The 22529-nt window shown below is 40.5% G+C and overlaps 2 protein-coding genes across 2 annotated transcripts; both read left to right on the forward strand.

Annotated features, from left to right (window-relative positions):
* Positions 1–9770: 9770 nt before the first annotated feature.
* Positions 9771–13968, forward strand: LOC124124074 (perlucin-like). The gene is made up of 3 exons (XM_046487194.1): positions 9771–10266; positions 10606–10785; positions 13354–13968. The coding sequence occupies exons 1-3, from the start codon at positions 9957–9959 to the stop codon at positions 13578–13580; spliced, it is 717 nt and encodes a 238-aa protein (XP_046343150.1). The 5' UTR covers positions 9771–9956; the 3' UTR covers positions 13581–13968.
* A 5516-nt stretch (positions 13969–19484) lies between these two features.
* On the forward strand, positions 19485–21971 carry LOC125376775. The gene is made up of 3 exons (XM_048388680.1): positions 19485–19818; positions 20102–20281; positions 21961–21971. Exons 1-3 carry the CDS (start codon positions 19506–19508, stop codon positions 21969–21971), a joined length of 504 nt encoding a protein of 167 aa, XP_048244637.1. The 5' UTR covers positions 19485–19505.
* The last annotated feature ends 558 nt before the right edge of the window (positions 21972–22529 follow it).

Below are 22529 nucleotides of genomic sequence, written 5' to 3' on the forward strand. Positions count from 1 at the left end.
ATCTTTGTGATGACCGCCTCCGTGGTCTAGTGGTAGAGCGTCCGGATCCGGGGTAGATAGGTCTTCAGTAACCCATGCTTGCCGCAAAAGGCGAATATGCCCGCGTAAAAGACGACTAACGGGATCGGATGGTCAGGCTCGCTGACTTGGTTGATACATGTCATCGATCCCTATTGCGTGGATCGATGCTCATGCTGTCAATCACTGGATTATCTGGTCCAGACTCGATTATTTACAGACCGCCGTCATATAGCTGGAATAATGCTGAGTGCGGCGTTAAACAACAAACCAACCAACCAACCAAACCCTCCCTTCACCATATGCTAATATTATGATACACATTTTAACCAATCAGAAACGTTTGCAGAGTTCAAGCCCGTGTAGCGCCTAAATTTCCGGCCAACTTTTTCTTGTTTACCTCAGCGGCGCAGCATAGAGCTGACATTTGATGGTTGTTTTAAAAGAAATACGAGGTAAGTTCGCCATAGATGAACATGATTGTATAGCCTAGGTTTGTTTAGCAGGTTCCAATAGGTTGAAATAAGTGACATTCATATTTCATGCGATATCGAGCTGTGATTCGAACCGAGTGCGAAATCTTGAATAAGAACCAAGATGGCGGGTGTCACTCCTTGTCTATATGTTTATAGAGGGGTGGGATTTTTTTAATTACGAATATAATATGTCATACACGCTATCATTGAGTTCCTGTGCGATTTCAATACATTTCCATACTCATTTGCATTGAATCAATATGTGAATCTGCGACGCATCTCTGTACATATGCCTTGAATAGGTCCTCAGATGACACTGACTTCAGTCGTTGATGAGCGCGAGAAAGATGCTGGTGGCTCTGATAATCCTTCTAACGGGTACCTACACATCAGCCATTATTGGAACTGGACGAGGAACTAAAAGAACAAACATGGCAGACGTTTCAGTAAATATGAATATCCTAACTGAATTTTTCAAACGTTTTTAGTGGCGTCCGATGCGTTGATCTCTGTCTCCAGAATGAGGCGTGTGTGTCTGTATTCTACAGACGGCAACACCGGCGGTGTCAGCTCCACGACGTGTTGTTCATGTCGCCGCAGCATGGAGAACAAGAGACGGGAACAGTGTACTACAGCGTCACAACAGGTCATTCATTCATTCATAAATTCATTCATTCATTTATTCATTCATGTGAACTTACATTTTAAAGGTTCCATGCCTCAGAAATCTTCTGATCAATCCGTCTGAAATGTACATGCCCATTCAACAACGTAACTTTATGTTCACTATGAGCGGCACTTTAAAAAAACGCAAACACTACTATCATATTATTATATTTGTATTTTATCATCAATACAGTTGCACCAGAACTGTGTTTCCTAAAATAGTTTTCTTACATAAGGATGATCAGTGCCCTTGTCTGTCTCAGGTGATTGTCCATCTGGCTACGTCCACAACCGTCTCCTCAACTTCTGTTACCAGCTTCATCAGGAGAAGATGACGTACGGCAAAGGTCTTGCTGACTGTAAATCCAGAGGAGAACACTTTGTTGTTATTGACAGTGAGGCCAAGCAGAACCACGTCGTCAAGCAGATTCACTCGTCACCAGGTTTGTACATTTTACTCTTACTGTTGTATGCACGTTTCATATATCAGACTGATACATTTCGTCCTGGCATTAAACATTTGTGTTGAATACATGCATTGATTTGTCTATTGTTATCCGATATAACCATGTGCGAACATGGGTTGCCAAAACGTCTTAGGTGCCGCAATTTGCTTTTCAGAATCGCGTTCCTTGAGCACGCCAGAAACCTGTGATGGGGGCTTCAAATACCGATATTGTTTCTAGGTTTGTCAGCACCATACCCGTGCTCGTAGGTTTCAATAAGGTGGTAAACTTTTGAACCCTGCATCACTTCGGTCTTTCCGCTCACATTAAGCTGACACGCCGAGGTATAACTGGAATACTGTTAAACGCGGCTTAACTCCAAACCAACGTAAGCATGTGTTTATGAATCCCCATCAGATAGAGATTATCGGGTATTCGCCAAAAGGGGAGCGTATTGGCACCCATCCAAAACACATTCAAAGGCAAGGAGAGTATTTACTTGAACAAACACGGAAACATATTCTCCACATATAATATACTGTATACCATAATATTTCTTGAAATCTTTACTGATTCTTTTAGTTATGTAACCCTTAAATAAAACAACAACTTGTGAGCCAGAGTCGTTTGACGGTCTTGTCGTAAAAGGCGACTGACGGGATCGGGTGGTCAGGCTCGCTGACTTGGTTGATGCATGTCATCGTATCCCAATTGCGTGGATCGTTGTTCATGGTGTCAATCACTGGATTGTCTGGTCCAGACTCGTTATTTACAGATCGCCGTCCTATAGATGGAATATTGCTAAGTGTGGTGTTAAACAACAAACAAATAAATCAAGTCCTTGGTATAAAGTTTTATGGTAGACATATCCAAGTCTGATGTATCAGTGATAAAACTGATGTCCGGTGCAATTCCCTATTTAGACTTGTACCCTATGTTCGGTTAACAATAAATGACGGGTGCCACATTAGGGGGCAGAATACGCTCACCTTTTCGTGAACACCTGGTATCATCACTATGTGATAGTGGTACATAAACACATGCTCATGATAAGGTCGACCCGTGAATTTCCGGGGTAGAATAGGTCTTCAGCAACCCATGCTTGCCATAAAAGGCGACTATGCTTGTCGTAAAAGACGACTAACGGGATCGGATGGTCAGGCTCGCTGACTTGGTTGATACATGTCATCGATCCCAATTGCATGGATCGATGCTCATGATATCAGTCATTGGATTGTCTGTTCCAGACTCGATTATTTACAGACCGCCGTCATATAGCTGGAATATTGCTGAGTGCGGAGTTCAACAACAAACCAACCAACCAACCAAATCATGATAGGGTCGGGATCGTATACAATCGAGTCGGCTTTTGGCAGTTATTTCTCATCACTATGGATTGGTTGGTTGGTTTGTTGTTTAACGCCGCACTCAGCGATGACTACGGAAAGGGCTCATGTCGCTGTTATTGTCTTGCAAACAACTAGGATAGAACAATTCATCAATGCAATGGTATGGTTACAGAATAAACACAGGTAGGATAAAACATCACAAGCAGCAGTGTTCTAGCATGCAAAAGGTATCATAACATAAAAGAATGGTGGATTGATATATCAAACATATATTCATTTCAACGATACACAAATAGTTAAAGTGATGCTGTATTATTTGTGTTTCAGTCAAGCAGTAATTATGATAACACACTCTTATTTGCAGACACTGGGCCTTGCAATTACTACATCGATGGGTCGGACGCAGCAAATGAAGGACACTGGGTATTTCATGATGGCCGCAAAATGACGTACTTTCCCTGGGCTCCGAACTATCCCATAGCAGGCAAAAAGAGGGACTACATTATGGCTGGTAGTGATTATAGCTTTCGATGGCTCAATGCGATTAGGGGGAAATATAAGAATTTTTGCTTTTGTGGAAGGGATGTGTGACATGATGTGAGCAGTTTTGCAGCCGTGGACATTATAACGCCTCTCAAAATGTGATTATGACAGAGCTGTAGATAAGCTCTTGGTTATTTGTGTATTTTACCCAGGGATTTAATTTTGATTGAGTGTCCACAAGTTTTAGAGGGTATTCAAATTTTTTACCCACCTGTTTCTTGACATTTGGCTATTTAACTTTAAACCTATTTCGTAACAATCCTTGTAAATCATTTAAAACTATATGAATGGTAGAAAAGTCATCTGCGTCTGTTTGTGGCTCCCGCTCCCGGAAGCCTTTTTGTTTACAACCTAGCTTTGTATTTGTTGTTTGTTGTTTAACGCCGCACTCAGCAATATTCCAGCTATATGACGGCTAGCTTTGTAATAAAGACACCTTTGTACTAATCTAATAGATGTAGTATACGCATAAATTTATTTCAGTGGCGTATTTGAAGTTTTTTGTATTTGATACGCTAGAATTTAATTTGTCTGCGTATTTCAGCTTATTTAATGCGTAGTTTACGCAAATACGCAGCTGACCTCTGAATTATATAAGGAACATATCCAGGATCTGTAACATAATGATTGAACGCATGACCTTTAAACTTACTAAGAGCTCCCTTGTTACCAGTGAGTGAGTATGGTTTTACGCCGCTTTTAGCAATACCCCAGCCATATCACGGCGTGGGACACCAGAAATGGTCTTCACACATTGTACCCATACGTGGAATCGAGAAAAGCGAATGCTTTAACCACTAAGCTACAACACAAACAATTGTATGCTGAACGTTCCATCAACATGATCAATAGAATAACTGAACTCCACTTGAGATCAGGAAAACAATTTTTGTCTCGGAAAAAATACCTTGGATGATATGAAGAATAACCTGCTCGCAGCTCGGAATTACGGAGTGTTTGTCCCTCGCGAATTTATGTTGAAAATTCCTCGCCAGATTAATCCCAAGGTCCTTATATTCATGTAGCTCGTTGGTTATTCTTTAAATAATGTTACCTGTCATATGCTATTATCAGATACGCATTGCTTCCTGTAGAAATATGGTTTTCCTTTGCCCCTTTCCGACAGTATGTAGCTATTGGATGTCGATCTAAACATCCACTCCCAGACCTCTATAAGTATGAATCCTGTCAAAGATGAAGATCGATTTCTTGCAGGCAGTAACCGTTACATAGATGTGAGGTATAGATTATGAATCTGAGCATCTCAATTATATTGCACATGTTGGCAGATGTGCCCTGTAGACCGGATTACATTCATTGCTGCAACGAAAGTTTCGACAAAGAAAAGTAAATGTTGCAATAACAACTTCAGAATATTTTGTGATCCACTTGATATTCTTGTATTATTTTTTAAGGAAGATCTATGCATTTTAGGCATCTGCATGTACGTATATGATGTGTTGTGTATGCACAGTGTTAATAGCCTTTAAAACACACACAAAGACCTTTCAAACACACTCAAAGATTCGGAATCAACACACCTAGAATGTTTTTGATACACACAACCTAATTACTGTTTTAAAACAAAGTCAATAAATTGAATTCTTGAAGATTAAACAACTAATTTTTGTCCACTAATTACATGTCAGTATTTATAATGAGATGGCTATATAATAAGGTGTGATTATAATTATATCCCTAGCACATAGTGAGCACAAGACCTCAAGCTCCCAATCGCTTAGTTGAAACGTAGTTGGTTACTTTTCTAAAATTATCAAAACGTTTTTGTGTTTTTGTTTTTTTAGTGTATTCATTATAACCGTTTGATATGAAGATGAATGTCATAAAAACTTATGTGTTTTCGCATCAGCGCCCTGTTTAATATTTCAATATGCATATGCATTAGGGTCACCTCGTTGACTTGGCTGATGCATGTCATCGTATCCCATTTGCGTGGAACGATGCCTATTATGTAAATCACTGGATTGTCTGGTCCAGATTCGATTATCTAAAGATCGCCGTCATATTGCTAGAATATTGCTGAGTGCGGCGTTAAACAACAAACAAACAAAAGCATATGCATAAGACAAATATTTTGCGTTTATATCAATAAATATATCTCATGCACTAAGTCCCTTTTCAGTGGGATTGAACGAGTGCAAGAATAATGAGCCTATTTGCTCAAATTTTGATTGTCTTCATGTTGTTATTTAGTCAGTAATTAAGTAAATACTAGCTTAATGATTGCTAATTGGTGTACCTTGATGTATGTAGGAACACACTAGGTTTCTATTCAGTGGCATGCGTGTATAAGAAAGTGACCTCTCACTGTTGAGTATACTGTACGCACACACGCACACACACACACACACACACACACACACACACACACACACACACACACACACACACACACACGTAGGACCAAGCTGATCTACTTGTCTAGTGCGGACGGGATACTTATCGGAAAACACCGATTTCTTGCCTGCGTCCAACACAAGATTCAAGAACAGAACACGTGCCTCATTCTGGACATTCGACTGTGACAAATTCTGGACATTCGTGGGTTCATTGAAGTCATCATAACGGTGTAGGTCCATATTTCAGTTATTATTATACATAATAGCGACAACACCATCATAAGAAATCTTTACCAACTATACGATTCGGACAATACTACACTCGATAGGGATAGGGAGTGTCAAGATGGGGATACATTTGACTGGAAGTTTGGAGATGTTGAACGAATAGGAAGCAATTTGGGCTGGAATTGACGCTGATGATGACTCGGCAATGTCAGACACGTGTTCACAACTGCAAAGAACGATACCAGCACTGGAAAGTTCTTGTAAACATTCTGGTATGAAAGTAGTCCTGAATAAAACGAAGTTTATTGTGTCAGAAATAAAGTTGCAGTATGTTTTACAAAGGTGGTCTTTTATTGGTACACACGAGTGCATTTAGTAAACAATATGTAACCAAATAAAAGTGACAAAACCCTTTCCATATTCACAAAATCTCTGTCAAAAGCAGAGTCGAGTGTAGGATTCCGACTACATCATGAGCATGTGCTTATGAATCACCATCAAACAGTGATGATACCAAGTGTTCGCGAAAAGGTGAGCGTATCCTGAACCACCGGTTGCACGCGTCACAAACACATGCAAAGGCAAGTCAAATGTTCACCTGAAAAAAAAATAGGAACATATGCTAAAGGTCAAAATAGGGAATTCCATCAGACTTGTCACTGATGCGTCAAATTTGGAAATGTCCTCCACACGTCCACCGCGACACTTAAAACGTTACTGAGGCCTTGAATGCTGTAATGCATGCTTGGAATGCATGCTCGATTGAACCTCAGAAGCTGTGAAATGTAGACACCAAGGGCTGGAGGTGCGGGAATATTTCTCGAAATAACTGTCATACAGTCTTGTGGAGAGTGATTTGCCACTCGTTATACATGATGATTTATGCATACATCTCGGCAAATGTTATATTTTTGTACATCGTAAATAATATGAGCATGCATGATCTTGCTCTTGTATGTATTTTGGGCCGGAGGCCTTTTACTGAATAAAACTGTCTATGTGTCCAATGTCTTTCAAACATCTGGAATTATAGATGTTCGTGTATGTATGGCGGACAAGCAATCCCATTTCATCAATAAGTCTAAATATTCCTGTTATTTGCATTTCTTTTAAACCGATGGAAACAGTAGAAACATAGTCCGAAAGATGTCCATTAATTTCAAACATGAATAAAAATGATCACATAAAATTTCATGTAATTCTTTATATTTAAGAACCATTTGAAAAAAGGACATAATTCAATTTCTGAGTACAGGTGGCATACAAAGACATATTTGCAAATGACAATATTTTTTTCCATAGGAGATATCGCCTTTGGCTATGGAATCGAACAATTCCAAACATTATTCCAAACATTGGTGCATGAATAGAACTCTTTCATGTACTCTTGCATGCATGTGGCATAAATCGGCATCAGTCCGGACTAGTACAAGCAGACACACTCTTGCATACATGTGACCGTCTCCGTGGTCTAGTGGTAGAGCGTCTGTCGGAGAGCGGAAGGTCCGGGGTTCGATCCCCGACCGCGTCATCCTCGTACATGCACGTCGCTATATAACTGCAATAATCTTAGACGCGACGTTAAACCCCATTTCACCTCACCATCTTTCAACTAGGCACACATGGTCTACAGCTATCGGGATATCGTCATACTTATCAGTTATTGATAATGTAAAAACAAAACTGATGCTCGCAGTCTACATTTAGAGAGTCATGGTTACCTTTGTAAAGAAGTTTTTCAAATGATTTTGCTATTATGATAACTGTTCACCTATATGCTGAATACAGGATTTGGACTCTCTGTATATGTCAGTATAAGACGATATTCAGCATCGCAGCATACACACCGTCAGCAAAGAACAGGTTACCACACAACATACAGCAGCTCATTGCTTAATCTAGTCATGAAATAAACAATGCCTAATCACTACGCAAGTATTGATTGTTGGCTTATATCTAATGTCATAGAAAGTATATTGGCAAGGGTCCATGGTTACATCTGTAAAGAAGTTTTTCGAATAATTCAAGTCATCATAATAACTGTTTACTTACATGTTGAAAAAAGGATACAGGCTCTGAGGTTTTGTAAATATAAGACCATATTCAGAATCTGAGCACACAGGCACACACTAAAAGAATAGGTAACCACACAGCAGCTCATTGCTTAAAATACCCATGAAATAAACCATCCCTGATCAATGCGAAAGGAAACGCATGTGTACATGTACGTACTGGCATGTTACATCTGTACTCGCCAAACTCTTTTCCTTGTTCCAAGAGACCGCCTCCGTGGTCTAGTGGTAGAGCGTCCGCCCGATCAGGGGTTTGATCCCCGGTCGCGTCTTACCAAAAGACGTTAAAAGATGGAACTTGTTGTTACCATGTCTGGCGCTCGGCATTAAGGGGCTAAGACAAGGACTGGTCGGCTCGGAGTCAGTATAATGTGTCTGAGTGGGGTATTCATGTTAAACTGAGGCATGGTATCTCAGTGAGCTAGTTCTATACATCGGCATCAGTCCGGACTAGCACATGCAGCAGAACACACACACACACACACACACACACACACACACACACACACACACACATATATATACAATTTAGTTATTAATTCAAAGCCCCTACAGATGATTGGTTGGTTGGTTGGTTATTTAACGCCGCACTCAGCAAGATTCCAGCTATATGACGGCGGTCTGTAAATAATCGAGTCTGGACCGGACAGTCGAGTGACTGACATCATGAACATCGATCCACACAATTGGGATCGATGACATGCATCAACCAAATCAGCGAGCCTGACCACCCGATCCCGTAGTCGCCTTTTACGACAAGCACAGTCACCTTTTAAGTCAAGCATGGGTTGCTGAAGACCTATTCTTCCCCGGATCTTCATGGCTCGTCTACAGATAAGACTACATTTGTCTCACTGTGTATTATATGCAGAACAACTACTACAGTCGTAGCGATGAAAAACTGTAAAAGAAAACGTAAATGCAAAAAAAGTATAATATTTTAAATACAATTGTGTCAGAGGTATGACATGGTCCTGGCTTGTAAGTAGAAGATCTTCCTTTTGGATATTTCATATATATTCTTCGGTATCACTTTCAATTGTATGCAACTTAATAATGATAGAGCATTAACACACTTTTACGTATGAACACAACTGTGAGCTTATTGTTATTAGTGAATACGAAACATACACATTTAGACTCGAAATAGTACAAGTATTATAATATATATGCATTTTGATGATAAAATGCCACCTTTCGAAGACAAGTCAACAGCTGATCAAGTCGCATTCTCAGTCACAACAGTGATCGACAGCGTGAGCACAAAGTAGTTCCCCATAAAACATTAAGTCAAGGGGCGTCAAGTTAAACAGCTTTATTCATTCATTTGCTTCTCCATGGCCATTGGGGTGATGGATCTGCTTTTTGCGGAACCTGTTGCGGTGGATATTGGAGACTGATTATTTTGTTGAGTTGAAGCTTTGTATTGACTATAACTGTAATGTTTGTTTGTTTGTTTGTTGTTTAACGCCGCACTCAGCAATATTCCAGTTATATCACGGCTGTCTGTAAATAATCGAGTCTGGGCCAGACAATCCAGTGATTGACATCATGAGCATATATCTACGCAACTGGGATTGATGACATGCATCAACCAAGTCAGCGAGCCTGACCACCCGATCCCGTTAGTCGCCTCTTACGACAGTCATAGTCGCCTCTTACGGTAAGTATTGGTTGCTGAAGACCGATTTCAATACGTTTCCATACACATTTGCATTGAATCGATATGTGAATCAGTGAAGCATCTCTTTACATATGCTTTGAAAAGGTCCTTAGATGACACTGACTTCAGTCGTTGATGAGTGCGAGAAAGATGCTGGTGGCTCTGATAATCCTTACGGGTACCTACACATCAGCCTTTATTGGAACTGGACGAGGAACTAAAAGAACAAACATGGCAGACGTTTCAGTAAATATGAATATCCTAACTGAAATTTCAAACGTTTTTAGTGGCGTCCGATGCGTTGATCTCTGTCTCCAGAATGAGGCGTGTGTGTCTGTATTCTACAGACGGCAACACCGGCGGTGTCAGCTCCACGACGTGTTGTTCATGTCGCCGCAGGACGGAGAACAAGAGACGGGAACAGTGTACTACAGCGTCACAACAGGTCATTTAATTCATTCATAAATTCATTCATTCATTTATTCATTCATGTGAACTTACATTTTAAAGGTTCATTGCCTCAGAAATCGCCTGATCAATCCGTCTGAAATGTACATGCCCAGTCAACTACGTAACTTTATGTTCACTATGAGCGGCACTTTAAAAAAACGCAAACACTACTATCATATTATATATTTTATATTTGTATTTTATCATCACTACAGTTGCACTAGAACTGTGTTTCCTAAATTGTTTTTATCACTCTGCTTCCTGTTAATGTATAGGATGATATCATATGTTCACTTTTTTACATATAGATGATAAATGCCTTTGTCTGTCTCAGGTGATTGTCCATCTGGCTACGTCCACAACCGTCTCCTCAACTTCTGTTACCAGCTTTATCAGGAGAAGATGACGTACGACAAAGGTCTTGCTGACTGTAAATCCAGAGGAGAACACTTTGTTGTTATTGACAGTGAGGCCAAGCAGAACCACGTCGTCAAGCAGATCAACTCGTCATCAGGTTTGTATTTTTAACTCTTCCTGTTGTATGCACGTTTCATATATCAGACTGAGGCATTTCGTCCTGGCATTAAACATTTGTGTTGAAAACATGCATTGATTAATCTATCGTTATCCAAGCAGAACGTCTTAGGTGCCGCAATTTGCTCTGCAGAACCGCGTTCCTTTGGCACGCCAGATCCTGATATTGTTTCTAGGTTTGTCAGCACCATACCCGTGCTCGTGTGGTAAAGGTGGTAAACTTTTGAGCCCTGCATCACTTCGGTCTTTCCTCTCACGCCGTGATATAACTGGAATACTGTTAAAAGCGGCGTATCTCCCAACCAACGTAACCACGTGTTTATGAATCATTATTACCCACGTGGTGAAGATACAGGTGGTAAGATACTAAATCCGTACGTCACACGTGTGTCGTACAAGGTTGACCTTGTTTTATTCGTTTTGATTGGATAACCGTGACCTCTGTCACAACAGGACTACTTTTTTCATTCATAAAAAATCGCGAGACATCATTCATTTTGCGATTACAAGGCAGAACTGAAGAAATTCATGAGAACGAGAGATATTTAGGCCACAGGCACTTTATTAAACCAAACAAGAGAGTCACACTCGTCAAATTCGGTTTACATTCTATATAAATTATGCATAGAGCTTCTGCAGACATATGATCGAGCTAGATCTATAAATCGATTTACAATGTACGACTGCCGATCGAGCGCGTCCCTTGAGCGTGACGCACCCGACCATTTTCTCCTCGCAACTTTCAATTTGATTTAGCGTAAAAGGATAAGCGTGGTGAAATGAAGTCTGTTTAAACAATCTGGACAGATATCAAGACTTACTTGGGATGATCCGGTTGGGCCATCGGTGTCCCCTTTGAACATGTTGAAGCGTATTTTGTGGCGCTGTTTCGGGAGGTGTTGTTCATGAATGAACGAACACGACAGCACTACCAGATCACTAAAGTTTACAGTTCCGATACAAATCATTCGAAACTCCGTGGAAGTGTGCTTGACTTCTGATTTTGTAGCCCCAAACATCCCAAATGTGAACAGTAACATTCCCTATCTCTAGTGTAAAACGCTGTGAGTGGATCGCGGTTGTCTTTTCTTATTCCGGTGGCGACCTTGCCCTTCGATCGTTCGAAGCTGTCACTGACATGCAAGCAGATTTGAGTTTCTTGATTTTCACGTCTTCAGTACAGAGGGTGGTACAGTTAACATGAATGTCTTTGGTACGGACATGATATAAATTCAGCTGATAGATCAAGGAAACCTAACCATTTTGATTGCACAGACGGGAACTCGGCAGTGTGATGCGTGTGACTGTTGGTCCGATATTCAAAGCGCGGCGCTAATGTGACATTTCAAATTTTCTTATCGGTGTCCTGGTACTAACAACATGGCGCTTGAATTACCATAAGTTGAAGACTTTCTTCCAAAAGGATCGTCAAACTTGGAAATGTCCCTAAATGTCTTCAATAAAACACTTTGAAAACTATACTGACGACTTATTCCTTTGTTTATTGTTAAACTCCGCAATCAGAAAATTTCCAGATGGCGGGGGTCTGTAAATAATCGAGCCCGACCATCCGATCCCGTTGGCCGCCTCTTACGACAAGCACAGTCGCCTCTTGAGACAAGCGAGGGTTGCGAAAGACCTGTTCCAACAGGGATCTTCACGGGACCAATTTAACATTAATTCTCTGTTATTGACAATAACAATCCTCGTCAGTTATTCAAATATGGACCACAATATCTTGAACAGACTCCTACTCATCGGGTTCAGAGCTGGTTAAATCATTTAAGAAGCTGTGGAAGCATATGCCAAAAGATAGTGTGTGATGTTGTCTTTGGAAGAATGCACCAACTGAAAAAGAGGAAACAGAATTGGTATATACCAATTCTGTCCCAGCCAGCTGTCATCCAAAGTATGGCTATGAAAGGCTATGTTGCAACCCGTTTGGTAATAAAGTTGCAAAGTGTAATAATTATTACAAAACGGCTGGAGAGTCTTATTACAAAGTGAAATGCACATAGCAACCCGTTTGGTAATAAAGTTGCAAGGTGTAATACATTTGATGCTGAAAGTGTTACCCATAACTTGCTCCAATTAGGAACACAAACGGTATTAACGTCAGCTGGAATATTGCTGAGTGCGGCATTAAACAACAAACCAACCAACCAACCAAATCATGATTGGGTCGGGATCGTATACAATCGAGTCGGCGTTTGGCAGTTATTTCTGATGACTATGGATTGGTTGGTTGGTTGGTTGTTTAACGCTGCCCTCAGCGATGACTATGGAAAGGGCTCATGTCGCTGTTATTGTCTTGCAAACAACTAGGATAGGACTTTTCTTCAATGCAATCGTAAGGTTACAGAATAAACACAGGTAGGATAAAACATCACAAGCAGTAGTGTTCTAGCATGCACAATGTATCATAACATAAAAGAATGATGGATTGATATATCAAACATATCCATTTCAACGATACACAAATAGTTAAAGTGATGCTGTATTAATTGTGTTTCAGTCAAGCAGTAATTATGATAAATCTTATTTGCAGACACTAGGCCTTGCAATTACTACTTCGATGGGTCGGACGCAGCAAATGAAGGACACTGGGTATTTCATGATGGCCGTAATATGACGTACCTTCCCTGGGCTCCGGGCTTTCCCCATGGGAACGAAAAGAGGGACTACATTATGGCTGTTCGTGGTCATAGCTTTCGATGGTATAATGCAATTAGGGGGGCATTTAAGCAATGTTACCTATGTGAAAGGGATGTGTGACATGATGTGAGCAGTTTTGCAGCCGTGGACATTAAAACGCCTCTCAAAATGTGATTATGACAGAGCTATAGATAAGCTTGTGGTTATTTGGGTATTTTACCCAGGGATTTAATTTTGATTGAGTATCCACAAGTTTGAAAGGGTATTCAAATTTTTTACCCTCCTGTTTCTTGACATTTGGCTATTTAACTTTAAACCTATTTCGTAACAATCCTTGTAAATCATTTAAAACTATGTGAATGGTAGAAAAGTCATCTGCGTCTGTTTGCGGCTCCCGGAAGCTCTTTTGTTTACAACCTAGCTTTGTATTTGTTGTTTGTTGTTTAACGCCGCACTCAGCAATATTCCAGCTATATGACGGCTAGCTTTGTAAGAAAGACACCTTTGTACTAATCTAATAGATGTTATATACGCATTAATTTATTTCAATGGTGTATTTGTAATTTTTTGTATTTGATACGCTAGAATTCAATTTTTCTCCGTATTTCAGCTTATTAAATGCGTAGTTTACACAAATACGCAGCTGATCTCTGAATTATATAAGGAACATATCCTGGATCTGTAATATAATGATTGAACGCATGACCTTTAAACTTACCCAGAGCTCCCTTGTGAGTGAGTATGGTTTTACGCCGCTTTTAGCAATACCCCAGCAATATCACGACGGGGGACAACAGAAATGGTCTTCACACATTGTACCCATACCTAGAATCGAACCCGTGTCTTCGGCGTAAAGAGCGAACCCTTTAACCACTAGGCTACACGACCGCCCCCTTGTTGCTTAATACATGTAGGTCATAGATAATTCATCATATGTATTCTGGTATCAATGTGTCCATAAATCACTATCCAATAGTGACTACACCAAGTGTCCTCGAAAAGGTGACCGTGTGCTGCTCCACCCGTAGCATCAGTCCCAAAGACTACCCGTGAAGATCCGGGTTAGAAACGGTCTTCAGCAAACCGTGCTTGCCGTAAAAGGCAACTAAGCTTGTCGTAAAAGGCGACTAACGGGATCAGGTGGTCAGACTCGCTGACTTGGCTGATGCATGTCATCGATCCCAATTACGTGGATCGATGATCATGCTATCAATCACTGGATTGTCTGGTCCAGACTCGATTATTTACAGACCGCCGTCATATAGCTGGAATATTGCTGAGTGCGGCGTTAAACAGAAACCAACCAACCAACATGTGTGCTATTTGTTATCCTTACTGTACATCTGGCTCAGGCCAATCATCTGTGTGTTACTTGTTGTCCATTACCTGTTGTTGTTGTTGCTAATGTTAACTTGCTTATCACAACATGTTATGCATATTTTAATCTCGTCACTTGGTTGCAGTCACTCCAGCTTGATAACGGTGTAAGAATCTTCATCGAAACTTCTCTATATGCAATAAACCAGTTTTCCATTTCCAAATAATTGTTCATGACGTCACAAACGATTGTATACAGGACGTTCCGTCAACGTTATCAATAGAATAACTGAACTCCACTTGAGATCAGGAAACCAACCTTTGTCTCAGAAAAAATACCTTGGATAATATAAAGAATAACCTGCTCGCAGCTCGGAATTACGGCGTGTTTGTCCCTCGCGAATTTATTTTGAAAATTCCCAGCCAGATTTATCCCAAAGTCCTTATATTCATGTAGCTCGTTGGTTATTCTTTAAATAATATCACCTGTCATATGCTATTATCAGATACGCATTGCTACCTGTAGAGATACGGTTTTCCGACAGTATGTAGCTATTGGATGTCGCCCTAAACATCCACTCCCAGACCTCTATAAGTATCAATCCTGTCAAAGATGAAGATCGTTTTCTTGCAGGCAGTAACCGTTACTTAGATGTGAGGTATAGATTATGAATCTGAGCATCTCAATTATATTGGACATGTTGGCAGGTGTGCCCCGTCGACCAGATTACATTCATTGCAGCAACAAAAGTTTCGACAAAGAAAAGTAAATGTTGCAATAACAACTTCAGAATATTTTGTTATCCACTTGATATTCTTGTATTATTTTTCAAGGAAGATCTATGCATTTTATGCATCTGCATGTACGTATATGCTGTGTTGTGTATGCACAGTGTTAATAGCCTTTAAAACCACACACAAAGAACTTTCAAACACACTCAAAGATTCGGAATCAACACACCTTGATTTTTGTTACACACACAACCCAATTACTGATTTAAATTGAATTCTTGAAGATTAAACAACTAATCTTTGTCCACTTATTACATGTCAGTATTTATAATGAGATGGTTATATAATGAGGTGTAATTATAATTATATCCCTAGCACAGTTAGTGAGCACAAGACCTCAAACTCCCAATCACATTACTGAAACGTAGTTGGTTACTCTTCGGAAATTATCAAAACGTTTTTTGTTTTTGTTTTTTAGTGTATTCATAATAACCGTTGGCTTGGCTGATGCATGTCATCGTATCCCATTTACGTGAAAAACGATGCTCATTATGTAAATCACTGGATTGTCTGGTCCAGATTCTATTATCAACAGATCGCCGTCATATAGCTGGAATATTGCTGAGTGCGGCGTTAAACAACAAACCAATCAGTCCCAAACACAGGCAAGATACGAGTGACAAGAAGCATATGCATTAGAGAAATATTTTGCGTTTATATCAATAAATATATCTCGTGCACTAAGTCCCTTCTCAATGGGATTGAACGAGTGCAAGAATAATGAGCCTATGTGCTCAAGTTTTGATAGTCTTTAAGTTGTTATTTAGTCAGTAATTAAGTAAATACTAGCTTAATGATTGCTAATTGGTGTACCTTAAAGTATGTAGGAACACACTGAAACTTGGTTGTTGGTTTTGAACCCGTGGGTGTACCAGTGACTTCAGAAACGTGTCCTGTCTCTTTCGTCTCTGTAAATATGGCCGATTTGAAATAAAATGTGGTTTGATAGTTATGCACGTCCTCCTTCAGATGAGTCGATAGTATCCACTTTGTAAATATTGTTATGTGGTTCTACATACTGCAACTTTATTTCTGATGATTGTTAGTGGCAGCCAGACAAATACTCATAGAATGTCATTAGCTGTTGTGGCTAGGCTTCTATTCAGTGGCATGCGTGTATAAGAAAGTGACCTCTCACGGTTGATTATACTGCACGCACGCACACACACACACAAACGCGCGCACACACACACACACACACATACATGCAAGTCGCTATATATGTGCAATAATCTTGGACGCGACGTTAAACACCATTTCACCTCACCTCACCTTATTCCAAGAGTCTACAGATGAGTGAGTGAGTGAATTAAATTTTAACATCGCATCAGCATTATTTCAGCCATATAGCGACGAGACCAAGATAATATATTTACATTTTAGTAATTAATTCCAAGCGCCTACAGACGATTGGTTGGTTGGTTGGTTATTTAACGCCGCACTCAGCAAGATTCCAGCTGTCTGTAAATAATCGAGTCTGGACCGGACAATCGAGTGACTGACATCATGAACATCGATCCACGCAATTGGGATCGATGACATGCATCAACCAAATCAGCGAGCCTGACCACCCGATACCGTAGTCGCCTTTTACGATAAGCATAGTAGCCTTTTAAGTCAAGCATGGGTTGCTGAAGACCTTTTCTACCCCGGATCTTCACGGGTCGTCTACAGATGAGACTACATTTGTCTCACTGTATATTATATGCAGAACAACTACTACAGTCGTAGCGATGAAAAACTGTAAAAGAAAACGTAAATGCAATAAAAGTATAATATTTTAAATACAATTGTGTCAGAGGTATGACATGGTCCTGGCTTGTAAGTAGAAGATCTTCCTTTTGGATATTTCATATATATTCTTCGGTATCACTTTCAATGCTATGCATTTTTATAATGATAGAGCATTAACACACTTTTACGTATGAACACAACTGTACGTGTGCTTATTGGTATTAGTGAATACGCAACATACACATTGAGACAATGAAATAGTACATGTATTATATGCATTTTGATGATAAAATGGCACCTTTCGAAGACAAGTCAACAGCTGATCAAGTCGCTTTCTCAGTCACAACAGTGATCGACAGCATGATCACAAAGTAGTTCCTCATAAAAAGTTAACAAAATACAACACGTACTTTTATGTTATTAAAAGTTTCAATATCAATTATAAATTCTCCATATCTGGACGAACATGTTTAAAGCAAGTATTCATGTATACCCCTACTTGATGGGGAAACAATTAGTAATGTTAGATAGTCTGTGGAGATGATGGTACACCCACTGTCTTTATATCAATACCTGGGACTTGTATTCACACCAGAAATTGGAATGTCCCGGGAGAGATCAGTTAGCACGGGGTGGGATCAGAGTGAACTGAGAGGGATTAGAGTGTATCGGGACTGATAACGCATGGGGTGAGATTGGAGTGAAATGGGAGGGTTTTGAGTGCATATGGTGAGATTGGAGTTATCGGGAGGGGTTGGGGTGTATCAAATCTCAACCCTAAGCTTCGCGGCCGAGGTAAACAAGAAAAAGGTGGCCGGAAATAACGGCGCTTCACGGCCTTGAACTCGCCAAACGTTTCTGATTGGCTAAAATAAGTAATAGTGGATCGAAATATTAGCACACAGTGAAAGGAGGGAAATTCAGAACCGTCAATGGTAGGCCTGCTTGCAAAATGTTGGGGTTGACAAGGAAATCTACAGCATAGTTTACCATTTCGAAACAGATTATCATCGACGGTGTTGAATTTCCCTCCCTTCACGACCCGGGAAGATTCCGGGGTAGAAAAGGTCTTCAGTAACCAATACTTCCCGTAAAAGGCGACTATGCTTGTCGTAAAAGACGACAAACGGGATCGGGTGGTCAGGCTCGCTGACTTCGTTGATACATGACATCGATCCCAATTGCATGGATCGATGCTCATGCTGTCAATCACTGGATTGTCTGGTCCAGACTCGATTATTTACAGACCGCCGTCATATAGCTGGAATATTGCTGGGTGCGGCGTTAAACAACAACAAAACAAACAAAAAAATTCAAGTACAGTGAAAGAAAAAGCTATGCTCTCATCCAGCAAAATCTCTACTCCATTTTGTCGATCTTTGTGATGACCGCCTCCGTGGTCTAGTGGTAGAGCGTCCGGATCCGGGGTAGATAGGTCTTCAGTAACCCATGCTTGCCGCAAAAGGCGAATATGCTTGTCGTAAAAGACGACTAACGGGATCGGATGGTCAGGCTCGCTGACTTGGTTGATACATGTCATCGATCCCTATTGCGTGGATCGATGCTCATGCTGTCAATCACTGGATTATCTGGTCCAGACTCGATTATTTACAGACCGCCGTCATATAGCTGGAATAATGCTGAGTGCGGCGTTAAACAACAAACCAACCAACCAACCAAACCCTCCCTTCACCATATGCTAATATTATGATACACATTTTAACCAATCAGAAACGTTTGCAGAGTTCAAGCCCGTGTAGCGCCTAAATTTCCGGCCAACTTTTTCTTGTTTACCTCAGCGGCGCAGCATAGAGCTGACATTTGATGGTTGTTTTAAAAGAAATACGAGGTAAGTTCGCCATAGATGAACATGATTGTATAGCCTAGGTTTGTTTAGCAGGTTCCAATAGGTTGAAATAAGTGACATTCATATTTCACGCGATATCGAGCTGTGATTCGAACCGAGTGCGAAATCTTGAATAAGAACCAAGATGGCGGGTGTCACTCCTTGTCTATATGTTTATAGAGGGGTGGGATTTTTTTAATTACGAATATAATATGTCATACACGCTATCATTGAGTTCCTGTGCGATTTCAATACATTTCCATACTCATTTGCATTGAATCAATATGTGAATCTGCGACGCATCTCTGTACATATGCCTTGAATAGGTCCTCAGATGACACTGACTTCAGTCGTTGATGAGCGCGAGAAAGATGCTGGTGGCTCTGATAATCCTTCTAACGGGTACCTACACATCAGCCTTTATTGGAACTGGACGAGGAACTAAAAGAACAAACATGGCAGACGTTTCAGTAAATATGAATATCCTAACTGAATTTTCAAACGTTTTTAGTGGCGTCCAATGCGTTGATCTCTGTCTCCAGAATGAGGCGTGTGTGTCTGTATTCTACAGACGGCAACACCGGCGGTGTCAGCTCCACGACGTGTTGTTCATGTCGCCGCAGCATGGAGAACAAGAGACGGGAACAGTGTACTACAGCGTCACAACAGGTCATTCATTCATTCATAAATTCACTCATTCCTTTATTCATTCATGTGAACTTACATTTTAAAGGTTCCATGCCTCAGAAATCTTCTGATCAATCCGTCTGAAATGTACATGCACAGTCAACTACGTAACTTTATGTTCACTATGAGCGGCACTTTAAAAAAACGCAAACACTACTATCATATTATTATATTTGTATTTGATCATCAATACAGTTGCACCAGAACTGTGTTTCCTAAAATATTTTTCTTACATAAGGATGATCAGTGCCCTTGTCTGTCTCAGGTGATTGTCCATCTGGCTACGTCCACAACCGTCTCCTCAACTTCTGTTACCAGCTTCATCAGGAGAAGATGACGTACGGCAAAGGTCTTGCTGACTGTAAATCCAGAGGAGAACACTTTGTTGTTATTGACAGTGAGGCCAAGCAGAACCACGTCGTCAAGCAGATCAACTCGTCACCAGGTTTGTACATTTTACTCTTACTGTTGTATGCACGTTTCATATATCAGACTGATACATTTCGTCCTGGCATTAAACATTTGTGTTGAATACATGCATTGATTTGTCTATTGTTATCCGATATAACCATGTGCGAACATGGGTTGCCAAAACGTCTTAGGTGCCGCAATTTGCTTTTCAGAATCGCGTTCCTTGAGCACGCCAGAAACCTGTGATGGGGGGTTCAAATACCGATATTGTTTCTTGGTTTGTCAGCACCATACCCGTGCTCGTAGGTTTCAATAAGGTGGTAAACTTTTGAACCCTGCATCACTTCGGTCTTTCCGCTCACATTAAGCTGACACGCCGAGGTATAACTGGAATACTGTTAAACGCGGCTTAACTCCAAACCAACGTAAGCATGTGTTTATGAATCCCCATCAGATAGAGATTATCGGGTATTCGCCAAAAGGGGAGCGTATTGGCACCCATCCAAAACACATTCAAAGGCAAGGAGAGTATTTACTTGAACAAACACGGAAACATATTCTCCACATATAATATACTGTATACCATAATATTTCTTGAAATCTTTACTGATTCTTTTAGTTATGTAACCCTTAAATAAAACAACAACTTGTGAGCCAGAGTCGTTTGACGGTCTTGTCGTAAAAGGCGACTGACGGGATCGGGTGGTCAGGCTCGCTGACTTGGTTGATGCATGTCATCGTATCCCAATTGCGTGGATCGTTGTTCATGGTGTCAATCACTGGATTGTCTGGTCCAGACTCGTTATTTACAGATCGCCGTCCTATAGATGGAATATTGCTAAGTGTGGTGTTAAACAACAAACAAATAAATCAAGTCCTTGGTATAAAGTTTTATGGTAGACATATCCAAGTCTGATGTATCAGTGATAAAACTGATGTCCGGTGCAATTCCCTATTTAGACTTGTACCCTATGTTCGGTTAACAATAAATGACGGGTGCCACATTAGGGGGCAGAATACGCTCACCTTTTCGTGAACACCTGGTATCATCACTATGTGATAGTGGTACATAAACACATGCTCATGATAAGGTCGACCCGTGAATTTCCGGGGTAGAATAGGTCTTCAGCAACCCATGCTTGCCATAAAAGGCGACTATGCTTGTCGTAAAAGACGACTAACGGGATCGGATGGTCAGGCTCGCTGACTTGGTTGATACATGTCATCGATCCCAATTGCATGGATCGATGCTCATGATATCAGTCATTGGATTGTCTGTTCCAGACTCGATTATTTACAGACCGCCGTCATATAGCTGGAATATTGCTGAGTGCGGAGTTCAACAACAAACCAACCAACCAACCAAATCATGATAGGGTCGGGATCGTATACAATCGAGTCGGCTTTTGGCAGTTATTTCTCATCACTATGGATTGGTTGGTTGGTTTGTTGTTTAACGCCGCACTCAGCGATGACTACGGAAAGGGCTCATGTCGCTGTTATTGTCTTGCAAACAACTAGGATAGAACAATTCATCAATGCAATGGTATGGTTACAGAATAAACACAGGTAGGATAAAACATCACAAGCAGCAGTGTTCTAGCATGCAAAAGGTATCATAACATAAAAGAATGGTGGATTGATATATCAAACATATATTCATTTCAACGATACACAAATAGTTAAAGTGATGCTGTATTATTTGTGTTTCAGTCAAGCAGTAATTATGATAACACACTCTTATTTGCAGACACTGGGCCTTGCAATTACTACATCGATGGTTCGGACGCAGCAAATGAAGGACACTGGGTATTTCATGATGGCCGCAAAATGACGTACTTTTCCTGGGCTCCGAACTATCCCATAGCAGGCAAAAAGAGGGACTACATTATGGCTGGTAGTGATTATAGCTTTCGATGGCTCAATGCGATTAGGGGGAAATATAAGAATTTTTGCTTTTGTGGAAGGGATGTGTGACATGATGTGAGCAGTTTTGCAGCCGTGGACATTATAACGCCTCTCAAAATGTGATTATGACAGAGCTGTAGATAAGCTCTTGGTTATTTGTGTATTTTACCCAGGGATTTAATTTTGATTGAGTGTCCACAAGTTTTAGAGGGTATTCAAATTTTTTACCCACCTGTTTCTTGACATTTGGCTATTTAACTTTAAACCTATTTCGTAACAATCCTTGTAAATCATTTAAAACTATGTGAATGGTAGAAAAGTCATCTGCGTCTGTTTGTGGCTCCCGCTCCCGGAAGCCTTTTTATTTACAACCT

Source organism: Haliotis rufescens, unplaced genomic scaffold (genome assembly GCF_023055435.1).
Source record: "Haliotis rufescens isolate VD_foot unplaced genomic scaffold, xgHalRufe1.0.p SCAF_76, whole genome shotgun sequence".
NCBI lineage: Eukaryota > Metazoa > Mollusca > Gastropoda > Lepetellida > Haliotidae > Haliotis > Haliotis rufescens.

Coding starts and splice junctions, on each gene's coding strand:
- LOC124124074 (XM_046487194.1), top strand. CDS start 9,957: ATGAGTGCGAGAAAGATGCTGGTGGCTCTGATAATCCTTACGGGTACC. Junction 10,267..10,605: donor GTACTACAGCGTCACAACAG/GTCATTTAATTC, acceptor TGTCTGTCTCAG/GTGATTGTCCATCTGGCTAC. Junction 10,786..13,353: donor GCAGATCAACTCGTCATCAG/GTTTGTATTTTT, acceptor TCTTATTTGCAG/ACACTAGGCCTTGCAATTAC.
- LOC125376775 (XM_048388680.1), top strand. CDS start 19,506: ATGAGCGCGAGAAAGATGCTGGTGGCTCTGATAATCCTTCTAACGGGT. Junction 19,819..20,101: donor GTACTACAGCGTCACAACAG/GTCATTCATTCA, acceptor TGTCTGTCTCAG/GTGATTGTCCATCTGGCTAC.